This window comes from Sminthopsis crassicaudata, chromosome 4, assembly GCF_048593235.1.
Source record: "Sminthopsis crassicaudata isolate SCR6 chromosome 4, ASM4859323v1, whole genome shotgun sequence".
Classification (NCBI taxonomy): domain Eukaryota; kingdom Metazoa; phylum Chordata; class Mammalia; order Dasyuromorphia; family Dasyuridae; genus Sminthopsis; species Sminthopsis crassicaudata.
Genome location: NC_133620.1, coordinates 370,861,814 through 370,876,256, shown reverse-complemented (window position 1 = coordinate 370,876,256; position 14,443 = coordinate 370,861,814). Strand labels below are relative to the sequence as shown.

Genomic DNA, 14,443 nt, shown 5'->3' with positions numbered 1-14,443 from the left:
AATAGTGTCAACATCTGTATTTGAATCCAGCACTCTTCCCACTGCACAACTCTGCCTCAACTTGATTTGACTTAACTGCCACTGGTTCTGTCAGTATTGTCAATTCACTATTGTTGTTGCTTGTCCTTTATTCTCAAAGAATACTGTAATACCAGGGAGCTGACGCCATGTCATGCAAGTGAATTGGATTGAAGTGAGGGAGGGCTGTGCAAGGTCACTGGCCTCACTTTCCCCTCCAGAGCCATCTGGGTCCAGTGGCCAGATAGAAATCAGGAGAACTGCAGATGGCCCTGGTTGCACTGAGAGACCTTGGCTTTTTTAAGCTAAATTTTCAACAGGTCCAGCTTGATTGAAGCCATATCCATTCAGCAATTAAGGCAGTAGCAAGTGAGGCAAAGAATCTCCTCTTTCACCTAGTGCAAAATAAAAAATCTAAATAAATAAATGAATGAATGAATCTGGGAAGGGAAGACCCAGGGCTTCTGGCCAAAGCAGAAATGTCTGCTATTTAAATTCAGTTTGAGTCAATCAGGACCCAAACCATGACCAAATGGGGCTTGGTCTAGGACAGAACCAACAAGCTAGATAGTCCTCCCTCTCTATCACAATAAATGGGAACCATTACAATTAATATCATCATCACAATCATCATCATTCTGAGCTTTTGACATTGCATTTACAAGCAATGGTAGGTACCATGGGGTTATGGAAATCATGACATGTTATGGACCCACTTCACTCAAGATCATGCTAAACTCTCAGATTCATGAAATTTTTGAGGTAGATTAGGAACTTGACAACTTAAACTACTTGAAACAAACTTCCCCAGATACCAATGACAAGTTTATTAACTTCTCTGGGTGTCAGGACATCTCTAGGATGAACAAGTTAGACAAGAATGATATCCAAGGTCCTTTCCAATGCTAAGCCAATAAACTCAGCAATTCATTTCCATAAGACATGGGAGTTTACAAACAGCCTCACAGTTTATATCAGCTTCTTATTTATCTAGACTTCTTGCTCAGGTCTTCTCAACTCAGGTAATTATTAGATTTTGGGGTTACTCTGGAGTGCCACCCTGAGGCCAACATGGATAGTTTCTGTTCCTTCCCCTCTGATTATAAAACTATACATTTGGAATTACTTAACTTTGTGATCGTGGGCAACTTCCTGGGTCTCATTTCCTCGCTGAGAAATAAAGGGATTGGAATAGACGACCTGGAAGGTCTCTTTCAGCTCTCTGATTCCAGGTCCTTAAGAATTTACATCATATTCACCATTTGTGTTAAAATTTCACCTCTGGAATATGTTAATTTTTTATTTAAGAAGGCAAGAGGATGTGAGAACCATGTCCCACATTTCTAAAGTACAAGACACTTGCTTGTACTTTAAAGTACAGGCTCACTTGCTGTTCAGCTTATACAATAATACATCTCAAATATCCTCATCTTTGTCTCATGCTTCAAGTATCCATCCTTTCCCTATTTGCCTCTTTCAAAACTTAGTTCAAGCACTACCTCCTAAAAAAGATGCAACCTGATTCTCTCAATTCCTAGTCTCCTTCTCCCCTGAATATTTAATAATAATAAATACTTTTATATTCATTTAACTTATGTGCAGTTCTTTTTTCCAAACAGAACATAAAATCCTTGAGAACAGGGACAATTTCTGTCTTTGTAATCCTCATGTGAAACACGATGCCCAAAACCTAGAAGACTTTTAATAAATGTTTGTTGAATGACTGGGTGAACCTTGTTTTAAGTGACTTGAACATTTGAAATAAAATACTTGGTCTGTGGGAGGCCAGTGGGTCGAGTTTTGCCCTGGATTCAGAAAGATTCATCTTCCTGAGTTCAAAACCAGCTTCACACTTACTAGCTATGTGACCTTGGGTAAGACACTTAACATTCAGTTTCCTCAACTATAAAATTATCTGAAAAAGGAAATGGCAAAGCATTCCAATATCTTCATCAAGAAAACCCAACTGGGGTCACAAAGAATGAAAAAAATCAACAATGTTGCCTATGAACAATGAGATTTCAAAGAAGTATAAGATGCTTTGAGCCTTGTTATTTATGATATCAGTCACTTTCACCCTTGTAAATAAATCATAGGATTATAGATTTGGAATTGAAAGGACCCTAGAAGTCATCAAGTTCAATTTCTTCATATTGCAGAAAATGAACCTGAAACTCAGAAAAATTGTATGATTTGTTTAAGGTCACATGAAAAATAAAATAGAAGTAGGATTTGAACCCATGACTTATGATCATAAACCCAGTATTTGGTTATCTTTTTCAGATATAGGTGTGGCTGAAATATTTAGAGAATCTCATAATGCTGCAGTTGGAAAGGACCATCAAATAGCCTAATCCAAACCCCTCACAAGGAGGCAGCTAGGATATCATGGAACAAATCCAGATTCCCAGTAGGAATCAGAGGATTTGGGTCTTGGTCCTCTGTGACCAAGTTCCCTGTCATTTAACTTTTCTGAAACTTTCTCATTGGTAAAATATAAATAACAGTTCTTACAGGTATTCATAAGATTTTGTGGTTTTTATACAAGTTTTATATACTGTGAAGTACTATATGAATTAGAACTATTGTCAATATGTGTCTAAGCAGGTAATAGGCTCAATTAGATTAAAGATTTGCTCAAGGCTTGTGATGGAGAGAGCCATCTGCATTTAGAGCAAGAACGTATTTTCACCTTTATTTTTTTCTTTCTCATTTCCCCCCCTCTTTTGTTCTGATTTTTCTTGTGCAGAAAGATAAATGTGGAAATATGTTTAAAAGAATTGCACATGTTTAACCTATGTTGGATTATTTGCTGTATAGGGGAAGGAGGAAGAAGAAGAGAAAAATTCGGAACATAGGGTTTTGCAAGGGTGAATTTTGAAAATTTTCTTTGCTCCAACGCAATCCCAATATACTTTGGATAAAAAATGTCATCTGCATCCAGAAAAAGAACTATGGAAATTGAATATAAATCAACACATGCTATGTTCACTTCTTTTTTTCTGTTTTTTTTTTCTCTCCTATGGTTTTTCTCTTTTGTTCATATTTTTCTTTCCCAACATGATTCATAAAGCAATGTATGTTAAGAATAAATAATTTTAAAAGAAAAAAAGAAAATTATCTTTGCATATATTTTGAAAAATAAGAAGTTATTATTATTGATTTTAATGATTTGTTCAAGCAATATCAAGATATTACAATAAAAATATCGCTATTATAGAAGTCTAGGCAGCATTCTGGGCTTGGAGCTCACAACCCATCTCTGACATGTACTCCTATGACATTTAACCTTGATGTACTTCAAGCAGCTCCCTCATACCTACCTTCTACAAAGATGTAGATGGTTAAGATATATCCTTTGTCATTTTTTTTATTGTTTTATAACAGGCTTTAGGACCTCAGTGGTAATGAATGTTTTTCACCCATGCAGGTCAGTACCTTTTTAATAACTTAGAGTCTTATTAGAGAGTCATCTGGCACACTGAGAGGTTAAGTGCCTTGCCCAGGATCATACACACAGTATGCATCAGGGATGAGAAGTTAACTTAAATTTTCATAACTTAATGTTATTCATTATCTGGGATAGTGGAAAACTCAGCAACTTTGGAGTCAAACTCAAGTTCAAATCTCACCTCTGACACTTGGAAAAAGTCATTTAACCCTTAGAGGCATGATTTCCTTTTGGATTTCTTCAATTTCTCTACCTTGACCTTCCTTTCTCTCTTTTAAACTTTATTTTGGGTGTTGTCTTTCTCCCCTTACAATGTAAGCTCATTGAAGATAGAGACTTTCTTTTTTGTATTTTATTCCTAATACTTAACATAGCAACATATTTCCTAGGTTCTTAATAAATGTTTTTTTTTTACTATTATTGTTTTCTGGGGAAAATTGTGAATAGATATTGAAACAAATAAAAGCCTCTCTCCTATAAGTTGTTATTTTGTCATTTTTAGATTTTTGATGAATTAAGTCTTTGGGTATATGGTCACGGTATCAGGGCCATGCCTCTGATGTTTACAGTCTTTATTTTATTTTTTAAAAAAGAAAGAAAAGGAAGGAAGTTCAAAGCATTTAGAAAAATGGCACAGACACAGCCCTAAGCTTTGAAAGTAGGCAGGGGTGTGTTGTTAGGAGACCTGGGAGGCTATAAGCTCCTTGAGAGCAGGGGCTGAGTCATCTCTCATCTTTGACTCCCAATGCCTGGCTCAGTACTTGACAGAAGGAGTTTTGACAAATGTTTACTGAATTGAAGACTGTTAGAAGGTGGTTACTAGAACTACCCTCTCTCTCTCCATGAAGAGCTCAGGATCCCAAAACCAAAAAGGTTTTGCTTTCCTAGACTCTCCGGACAAAGTCTGTGTGCCTAGGTCTTTTTCTCAAGCTCTTCTACATTATTAGCTCTTTCAAAAGATCCAAGAGTTGTTTGTTTGGTTTTTTTTTTATTTGAAATAGGATAGAGCTTTTCCATCTTCCTTTTCATGACTCACTCCTTTAAGAGCCCTGAAGAAGACTGTTACTCCAAAAGTCTCAAAACTGACTGGCATAGAAGAATTCTAAAAGATAGACTGCCAAGACTGGGACTCTTTTAGCTCTCCACAAGTCTCCAAACTTCAAGCAGGACAGAGCATTCATCTCCCTCACAAGGAGAGACACATTTATCAGTGGGGCTTTGAGATAGGGGTTACATCTCTCTGGGATGAACTAAGGGATGGGTGGCAGGGGCTGAGGGGAGGGTTGGAAAAGAGTAACCCTAAAAAAGAAAGAATAAAGAGAGCATCACTAAACCATATTCCCCGAAATACACTGGCAGGAAAAGACCAGAAAGGATTGCAGGCAAACAAGATAACTTTGAAAGGTATATGTTAAATTCATTATATATTTTAAAAGAAAAATAAGCTGTATAGAATAGAAACCTTCAGTTTTCATTTACAATTCTCCTTTTCTGTTCTACAGTATATATGCAAATATCAATTTTATTTTATGTTTACAAAGTTCAGAATGAAAATAAATATTTTAAAAGGTTTTAAGACCTGTAATGGAGAAAACTATTTGCACCCAGAGAGAGGATTGTGGGAGCTGAGTGTGAATCACAACATAGTATTTTCACTTTTTTTGCTGTTGTTTACTTGCATTTTGTTTTCTTTCTTATTTTTTTCCTTTTTGATCTGATTTTTCTTGTGCTGCATGATAACTGTGGAAATATGTATAGAATAATTTAACATGTCTAACATATATTGGATTATTTGCTGTCTGCTGAGGAAAAAGGGAGGGGAAACAATTTGGAACACAGGGTTTTGCAAGGGTAAATGTTGAAAACTATCTATGCATGTGTTTTAAAAATAATATATATGTACATATGTATATATATTTAAAGATTTTAAGACTCAGAGAGGTAGATAAGATGTCATCCTACACAACCTGCCCAGCATTCTCCCAATCTACCTTCTTGGTCAATATTTACTTTAGTCCTACTATGTACAAATCACTGTGCTAAGTCTAAGCTTACAAAGTATACAAACAGCCATCATTCAGAATGCATTTATTATGCATGTTATTATGTATTATTAATATATTATATATTGATATATACTATATAATAATATGATATATTATCAATATATTGACATAATACAGTTTATTATATATTATTAATATAATGTTATCATATTATATCTTATGCCAGACATAGTACTAGGTATAAAGGATACAAAGATTAAAAAAGAAGAAAAAAAAAAAAAGTTTCTACTCTCACAAATTTACATTCTCTTTGATAACTTACTTTCTTGAACTCTATTATATTCACTATTTGCCTATATTACCTTGGAAAAATCCATTTACCTCTCCCATCCTCAAATTCTTTGTGACAATAATAATGAAATTGTAATAAATGACATTTATATAGCACTATACAGAACAATTTGGGATTTTGGTTTTATTTTTTAACAGCAGAGCAGTGAGTATAAAAATATAAGTAATATCTCTATTTTATAGGTAAGGAAACTGAAGCTCAGAGAAATTAATAATAATAGCTTGCACTTCTATGGCATTTTTGAAGTGCTAATTGCCTTATATGTGTTTTATCATTTGATCCTCACAAAGAGGTAGGTATGCTATTATCTTTATTTTACAGATAAGGAAACTGAAGCTTAAGGAGGTTAAATGATTAATCAAGATTAATCTTGGCTAGTAAATGGCTGGGCCTGAATTATCTTACTTTATTTTAGTTTTCTTCTTAAAGCACAGAGACTATTTTGTTCTTTTTGTTTTAGTTCTCTATTCTCTCCCTTCCTCTATCCCCTACTCAAACCAAAGAGAAGTCAAGAAAAATCAAATCTATTACAAAAACGCATGGTCATGCAAAACAAACGTCTATATTAGCTATGTTTTTAAAAAGAATAAAATGTGGCAGAGGAGAAAGAAATAAAAGAAGGAACAAAGGATAGAAGAAGGAAAGAAAGAAGGAAGGAAAGGAAAGGAGAGGAGAGGAAGAAGAGAAGGGTTCCATCATTCTCTCTTTGGAAGTATATAGCATGTTTTATGAATCCTTTGGAATTTTGATAGGTTTTTATGTTGATCAGAGTTCCTCAATCTTTCAGAGTTGATTATCTTTACAATATTGTTCTTCTGGCCCTGCTGTCTTCATTTTTTATCATTTCATACAAGTCTCCTCAGGTTTTACAAAACTATTATTTTCACCATTTCTTTCAGCACAGTAGTATTCTATCATATTTGAAAGCCACAACTGGTTTAGCCACTGTCTAATTGATAGACATCCCTTCACTTTTCCATTTTTTGCCACTACATCATAACAAAAGGAGCTGTTATGGATATCTTTGCACTTGGGAATCTTTTTCCTTTCTTGGCTCTCCTGGTGAGTCCTAGTAGCAACACAGATGGCTCAAAGGATTATATACAATTGAATAGCCTTTTGGACAAAGTTCATAGTGCTTTAAGAATGGTTAGATGAATTCATAGTTCTACTAACAGTGCATTATTATTTTCCCATATCCCTTCTGGCATTTGTTATTTTCTTTTTTTGTCTTCTTAGCCAATCTGATGGGCAACATCAGAGTTGATTTATTTTAAATTTTTCTAATTTTAGTGGTTAGAATACTTTTCCATATAGTTGTTGATAGCTTTGATTTCTTCCTCTGAAAAAATGTCTATTCATATATATCCTTTAACCCTTTATCAATTAGAGAACAGTTCTTAGTCTTCTAAATTTGGCTCAGTTCTCTATGTATTTAAGAAATGAGATCTTTATTAGAGAAACTTGCTATAAAGCTATTCTTTTAATTTTATATGTTTTAGTTATGGAAATGGAACAACTTTTTAATTTTACATAATGGGAGCAGCTAGATGGCACAGTGGATAGAGCACTAGCCCTGAAGTTAGGATGACCCGAGTTCAAATCTTGTCTCAGACACTTAACACTTCCTAGCTGTGTGACCCTGGACAAGTCACTTAACCCCAATTGCCTCAGCAAAAATAATAATAACAATAATAATAATAACTTTACATAATAAAAGTTAGCCATTTATTTTGTAAACCAATATTAGGTTCTTACCCCAAAAACATTGAAAGGGAGAACTCATTTGTTCAAAATATTTATAGTAGCTCTGTTTACAGTGACAAAGAACTGAAAAATGAGGGAATGTTTATTAACTGGGGCATTATAAAACAAGTTATTAAACATGAATATGATAGAATTCTATTGTGCCAAAACAAACAATTACAGGAATGGTTCCAGAGAAATCTGAGAAGACTTGTATGAACTGATGCAGAGTGAATAGAGCCAGGAAAACAACTTCTATAATCATATTTGGTTTTGAAAATCACTAGAACTGATCAATGCAATGAAGAACCAAATTCCAAAAGAGTCATAATAACTTGAGGGGTAGGCTAGATGATGCAGTTCATAGAGTACCTACCCTGGAGTCAACCTGGGACAAATCTGACCTTAGATACTCCATACTTATTAGTTGTGTGACCCTGGACAAGTCACTTAACTCTGACTGCTTTGAAAAGAAAAGAAAAATCCCTGACAGGTAGTGTACTCAGAGTACAAATTTAGCTGTGTTTTGGGCACAGCTAGTGAAGGGATGTTTTGCATAATAATATGCATAATACATATCTGTAACAGGAATTTTCTTTTGTTTTTATTTTCTTTCTCAATGACAGAAAGAGAGGAGGGAAAGTATTTTCATTGATTAAAAAAATATTTTTTAAAGAATGGCCTCTTAAGGAGGGCAGAGCCAAGAGGGTAAAGTATAAGCAGGAACTCACTGATTCTCATCCAGACCCTTTGAAATACCTTTAAATAATGGCTCTAAACAAATTCTAGAACATCATAACTCACAACAAGGCGGAGGGAAACAATTTTCTAAGACAAGTAAAAAAGTTAGCAGGAAAGATTTGTTGCACCAGGGTAAGTGTAGAGCACAGTCCATGACAGTCCACACCGAACAAGCGTATATCCCCAACCCCAGCAAACTAGGACAAGGCCTCTGAGCCACTGAGTCAGCAGTGCTATTGGCTGTTTCCAGAGCTCTCAAGCCAGGAATAGTAAGGAAGTCAAACAACTGATCAGAAGGAGATTATACAGGTCTCTTTGCTAGAAGGAAAGTAGAATTCTATCGCTTTGCCCACATTCAACTCTGGGTTACAGTCCTAGGTGACAGTCTCAGAGCTAGGAGGATCACTAACACACCACAGTTTGTAGCCACAAAGGAATGGGGGGCCCTTCTCACAATTCTAGGGTTAAAAGGAGTGCTCATGGTCAGAGCAAAGCACTCGAATATATAGAGCACTCAAATTTATAAAAACAAGAGCCATTCCCCAATTAACAAATGATCAAAAGATAGGAACAACTTTCAAATAAAGTAATCAAAACTATCAATAGCCATATGTAATGAGGGAAAGGAAAGGGGGAACCCCATTTATTGGAGCATAGATAATCCCATGAGGCGCACTGTCCCCTGTAAATGAATTTACAGGCCCAAAAACCTAGATTGATAAATAAAAGGTTTATTGTAGAAGTTTGGAAGTAAAGCTCAGTTAGAAAGACACCAGGGCCAGAGGTGGCCACTGAGTGGGCAAGAACCCTTACATGGCTGGAAGGATACCATGTGTTGGTGGGAGGGCTCCTGCAATGAGGGCGGTCCGGCTCACCTCTTTTATACCCAAAAGATTGTGGGCAGTTCCAAGTTCTCACAGGCTTTTCTCAGTTAGCTCTGATCAGGTGAGGGCTGGGGGAAGCCCTGCTGATGGGGGCTGGGCCCGGATATTCAAAGGGTGCCTTTGACCAGGATTTGTGAATCAAGGTTAGTCATGGGTTGGGCAATTAGAAAGGAATCTTTTTTTTTTCCCCCCTGAGGCTGGGGTTAAGTGACTTGCCCAGGGTCACACAGCCAGGAAGTGTTAAGTGTCTGAGATCAGTTTTGAACTCTGGTCCTCCTGAATTCAAGGCTGGTGCTCTATCCACTGCGCCACCTAGCTGCCCCTATAAAGGAATCTTAAACGGACCTCAACCCCCATCAAATGGTGGAGGGGAAGTGGGAAAAATGCGACATTAATGCATTGTTGCTGAAGTTGTGAACTTTTTCAACCATTCTGCAGAACAATTTAGAACTGTGCCCAAAGCCCTGTAAAACCATTTATATCTCTGACCTAGCAATACTGCTAGGTCTGTGTTCCAAAAAAGGATTTAAAAAAAAGAGAGAGAGAGAGAACCTATATGTACAACAATATTTACGACACTCTTTTCTGGGGGCAAAGAATTAGAAATCAAGGGAATACCCATTATTTGGGAAATGGTTGGATTGTGGTGTGAGATTATGATGGAATACTGTCTGCTATAAGAAATTGTGGGCAGGATGCTCTCAGAAAAACTTGCAAAGACTTACATGAGCTGATACAAAGTGAAATGTACTGTGTATAGAAAGTAATAATGGGGATACAGCTTCTAGGAGAAATACACAGTCATGCTGAGGTCCCCAGACCTTAGGAGTGCTATTGTTCTAACAATCTGTCAATGATCCTTAAATCTTCTTTAGGAATACTATAGTCCTAGAAACTTTGCTGACTGCCAGATACCGACCTGGGTCAGTGATTACAGGGTTTCTGAGACAAATGGGGAGGAGCATACCACCCCACTCCTCAGTACTGCCTCTGGGCCTTAAAATCAGCATATCAGTGACATGAAGAATTAGATCTTTGCCTTTTTCTATAAATTTGTCTTTCTTGCTCCTGATTCTTTGCTAAATCCTTTTGGAACTTTGATGGGTGTTACAATGATAACAAACTTTGCCTGTCGCCTTGGAAATGGATTCAAGCCTGCGAATTCTTTTGAAACAGGACCAGAACATTGGTCTGCAACCCCAGTCTTTTGAGGTCTCCTTTACACTCCAACATTAACAGCAATATTGTTAAGATGATCAGCTGTGACTGACTTAGCTAAAGTCATTTTAAAGATTCAGCTAAACAATACCATGATCCAACATTACTCTGAATGACTGATGATGATAGATGCTATCCACACACAGAAAAAGAACCGGTGGTGTCTGTACATACGCTGAAGTATATTTTTAAAAATTTTATTTTTCTTGAGGGCTTTTTTTGAGAGAAGGAGGTGTCTGTTTTCTTTTATAACATGACTCTTATAGAAACGTTTTGCATAATTACACATATATAGTCCACATCAAATTACTTGCCTTCTCCATGGGGGGCGGGGTGAGAGCAGGCGGAAGAGTAGGAGTGCAAACAAATGTTTAAATTTTTACATGTAACTGGGGAAAATAAAATACCAAATAAATTTTTTAAAGAAAAAAAAAAAAAACGACGGCCTCAATATCCCCTTGCTTCTTTTATTTGTTTGTTTATTTATTTTAAACAGCAATGATGTATCCATTGCCTAGTGCTTCTTGGAAATCAGGAAACTGACTTAAAACTGACACATACGATATTTACACAGAAGTTCTTTTAAAAACAGATTAGAAATAGATTAAATTCTAAATATACGGTCCCTTAGAGGATGCTACAATTCGCTACAAGCCGGCAAACTCTGCGTCGTATGGCGTAATCGTTGAGTCACTTCCGCCCTTTTCGTCATTTCCGCCCCCTTCCTCTCCCGTCTGCCCTCACGCCGGGAGGGGCGGCAATGCGCCAGAGTTCTGCCGCCGCTGTGGCTGCCGGGTAGCTATGGATGCTCACGATCTGTTTCGTCGCCTTGGCGCGGGAGCCAAGTTCGACCTGAGGCGCTTCCAGACGGACGCGGCCCGATTCCAGGTGAGGGTGCGGGTGAGGAAGGGGCCGGGAGAGGAGCGAGGACGGGCTGGAATTCCGCGGGATACACGCCCACTTGCGCTGCGCCGGACCTCGGAGCTGTGTCCGGAACGTGTTTGGCCCGGCTGCGCAAGTTCTCCCGAGCCCGCTGCGGAGCGTTGACTCTCCTCTTTACTCCTCCCAATTAATTATGTGATGTCACGTGTCACTGTTCTGCCCCTGGTCTAAGCCGTGTCCATACCGGCTTCTAGAAGGAAGTGGGTCTGTGTCCGCAGACGGGCAGCCGAACACGTGTTTAGGAACTTTCAGATATACTATGTCTGTGCTTTGACACGCCAGAAAACCTTACGTGCAGGGTCTCTGTGGGCCCGGCCACAGTGTTTCACACTGGAAAGCAGTGACCTGAATCCTGAAAGGGATTTGCAATCTAATTAAAGGGGGGAGGGGCGCAAAATTCAAGGTAACATGCTAGATGCCCAATGAGTAGTATGAATGAATGAATGAAAAAGCGTTCATGAAGTACTTATGTGCCAAACTCTGGGCACTGTGCTGAAATAGACAAATATAAGACAGCTTCAGCCCTCTATTGGTGAATGGAACCAATAAAGGGAATGAATCCATAAAATCTTTGTCAGGAGCAATAACAAAGTTGTTTTACTTATGAAAACCGGAAAGATAAGCCCTTGAGAGTTTCAAAACAGTGTTTGCTTTTTATATTCAGTTCCATATCTATCCCTCTTCTGTGTAGAGTAGATACTCTAATACTTGGCGTTGATACTGAGCATGTCTCCCAACTTACTGCCAGTTCTGATTGGGGAGAAAACAGTCAGTGAGAGTCAATTTCATTTCAAATTATTTGGTTCTCAGCTAGGAAAAAGGAAATGTGACTTGGATTCTTCAGAGGTATTAGAGGAACTGAACTTCTTTGGAAGGAAGAGACCTGCCCCTGCAGAAAATGAAGCCTCATTGGATAATACCCTATTCAAGGAAGATGAGAGATCACAGCAAAAAGCTGCAGGTGAAGAGGATAACAGAATTGAAAGGAAGAGGAAACGGAACATGAAAAAGGAAAAACAGACTTCTGGTGAGTACTATGTCTGTTGCATTAAAATTTAACCTGGGATCCACAAATCACCAAGGGAACTGCAGTTGGGTTTCAGGGAGTTCTTGAACTTGAGTGGGGAAGAAGTTACATCTCTGTCTTATTTTATAATTAGTGAATATCTAAGTGAAATTTACCTTTTTTTTTTTTTTTTTTTCTGAGGCAATTGGGGTTAAGTGACTTGCCCAGGGTCACACAGCTAGGAAGTGTTAAGTGTCTGAGACCAGATTTGAACTCAGCTCCTCCTGAATTCAGGGCTGGTGACCTTTTCTTAAATTATTTAAAAACATAATTCTTAGAAGGGACCCATAAGTTTTATCACTCTGGTCCAAAGAACCCAGGACACACAAAAAGTGAAGAATCTCTGCACCAAAAGGAACATCTATTATGTCCATAAACTAAAGAGGATATTCTTCAAAGGATATGGACATGCAAGTTTAATATTTGGTAAAGATGAATGCTATGCCAAGATCTTTTTTTTTTTTTTTTTTAAAGTTCTCTTTTGAATTTTAGAAACTATTTCAGTTGGTTCCAACAAGGAAGAAGAGACTATACTATGGATGTCTTCACTGGAAGCCAAGATTAAAAATAAAAAAGGAAAAGAAGAAAATAAACTAACTGCAGAGAAATTGGAACGGCTCCGAAAACAAAAGGTTAGGCTGATTTCTTAAACCAAAAAAACATGATGAGATTATTTCCTTGATTTCATATTGTTATCACTACTGTTTCCCTATGTTTTACTAGATTGGATCATTTTTAGGGTCTTAAATTTCTTTGGTCATCAAATAGGAACCAGCCTCTAACCTGGGGATGGCTAAAGCCGAACAGAGCAGGCTACAGGCAGGTGTGTCAGAGATGAAGCAGAAATTTAACTAATTTCAGAGTGAGGAAATGCTTGTAAGTAGAAGCCTAGCCCTCTCCTCCCCTCTTGCCGCCCCCAAGGATTTAATATGCTGGGGCAACAACAGTACTTTATATACACAAGAAATTGGACCATGACATAATCATTCATGCATGGACAGTACAGGCATCCCTAATTCTGTGGGATCTCCAAGTTGATTGTCTCACAACGAGTTACAGGACTAGAGTTAGTGTGGTGGGAACAGGAGTGCATTACCTGGTTTAGTTCACTTGGATACACTAATAAACAAGGATCACGAGCATGTCAAGAGATGTGATGGATCAGCTGCTTCTAACTCTTAAGTCCCTGGGAAATAGGGGAGTTCTCCAAGTGAAAATCTGGTGCTTGTCAAAACAATTCACTTTGCCAGAGGGTGAGATCATCCAGAGTGCAAAAGATTGTTGTTACGCTATGCTCAGGGCACACCTTGCTAGCACTTAACTTTGGGGAAAAGGATATCTGCAAAATATTTTGACAGAATAAAGTTGAATCTAGACTACTAAATTATGAGAATCATAGATTTAATATTTGAAAGTACCTTAGACGTTATCTAGTTATAGACTCACAGAATGGAGACGTGAAAGGAACTTCAGAAGCAGTTGAATTCAGTTTCCTCAGTCTGATGGGGAAACTGAGGCTCAGTGAGGTCAGTGTCTTGGCCAGGGTCACATTAAATAGCAATCAACATAACGAATTTGAATCCAGTTTCCCCTCAGATGGTACCAGGAAGGTATTTTATGGATGAAGAAACCCAGGCCAGAGAGATAGAGACACCTTCAAAACCATATCAGTAGTATTGGCTGAGCTAAGATTCATGCCGAGCTCCTTTTGACTATAAACATCATGTCCTTATTAGTCTGTCATTTGGCCTCTACTGGCTTTTGGCTTCCAATGTGTTCATCGACGTGTCTTCTAATATACACTTAGAGCCCATCACTGCCCATTCCTCAGTTCTCAGGTCTTGTTTTTACCTCCTCGGGGTTTATGCACTGGTTTGTTCCCTTTTCTTCACTAATATAGCCACTGCCTTATTTCATCCCCTCTTATCTGAACTGTTAACTCTTGCTTTGTCTCCACTATTATGAGTCCCCCTGCTAATCTCAGGTCTGCCTCCACCATTCCCCTACCTATGAATCTCA

The 14,443-nt window shown here is 37.8% G+C and overlaps 1 protein-coding gene across 3 annotated transcripts in view; it reads left to right on the top strand.

The window, feature by feature from the left end:
* Window positions 1-11,128: 11,128 nt before the first annotated feature.
* The window catches only part of DDX52 (DExD-box helicase 52), a 28,947-nt gene continuing 25,632 nt past the window's right edge, over window positions 11,129-14,443 (top strand). Inside the window, exons 1-3 of one of the 3 annotated variants that reach the window (XM_074262068.1) lie at window positions 11,129-11,304; window positions 12,169-12,385; window positions 12,929-13,056. In XM_074262068.1, coding sequence (XP_074118169.1) covers window positions 11,218-11,304; window positions 12,169-12,385; window positions 12,929-13,056 — 432 coding nt within the window. In that variant the 5' untranslated portion in view covers window positions 11,129-11,217. Of the gene's footprint in view, window positions 11,305-12,168; window positions 12,386-12,898; window positions 13,057-14,443 lie in introns of those variants that run through there. The other 2 variants (XM_074262067.1, XM_074262069.1) reach the window with 2 other exon arrangements.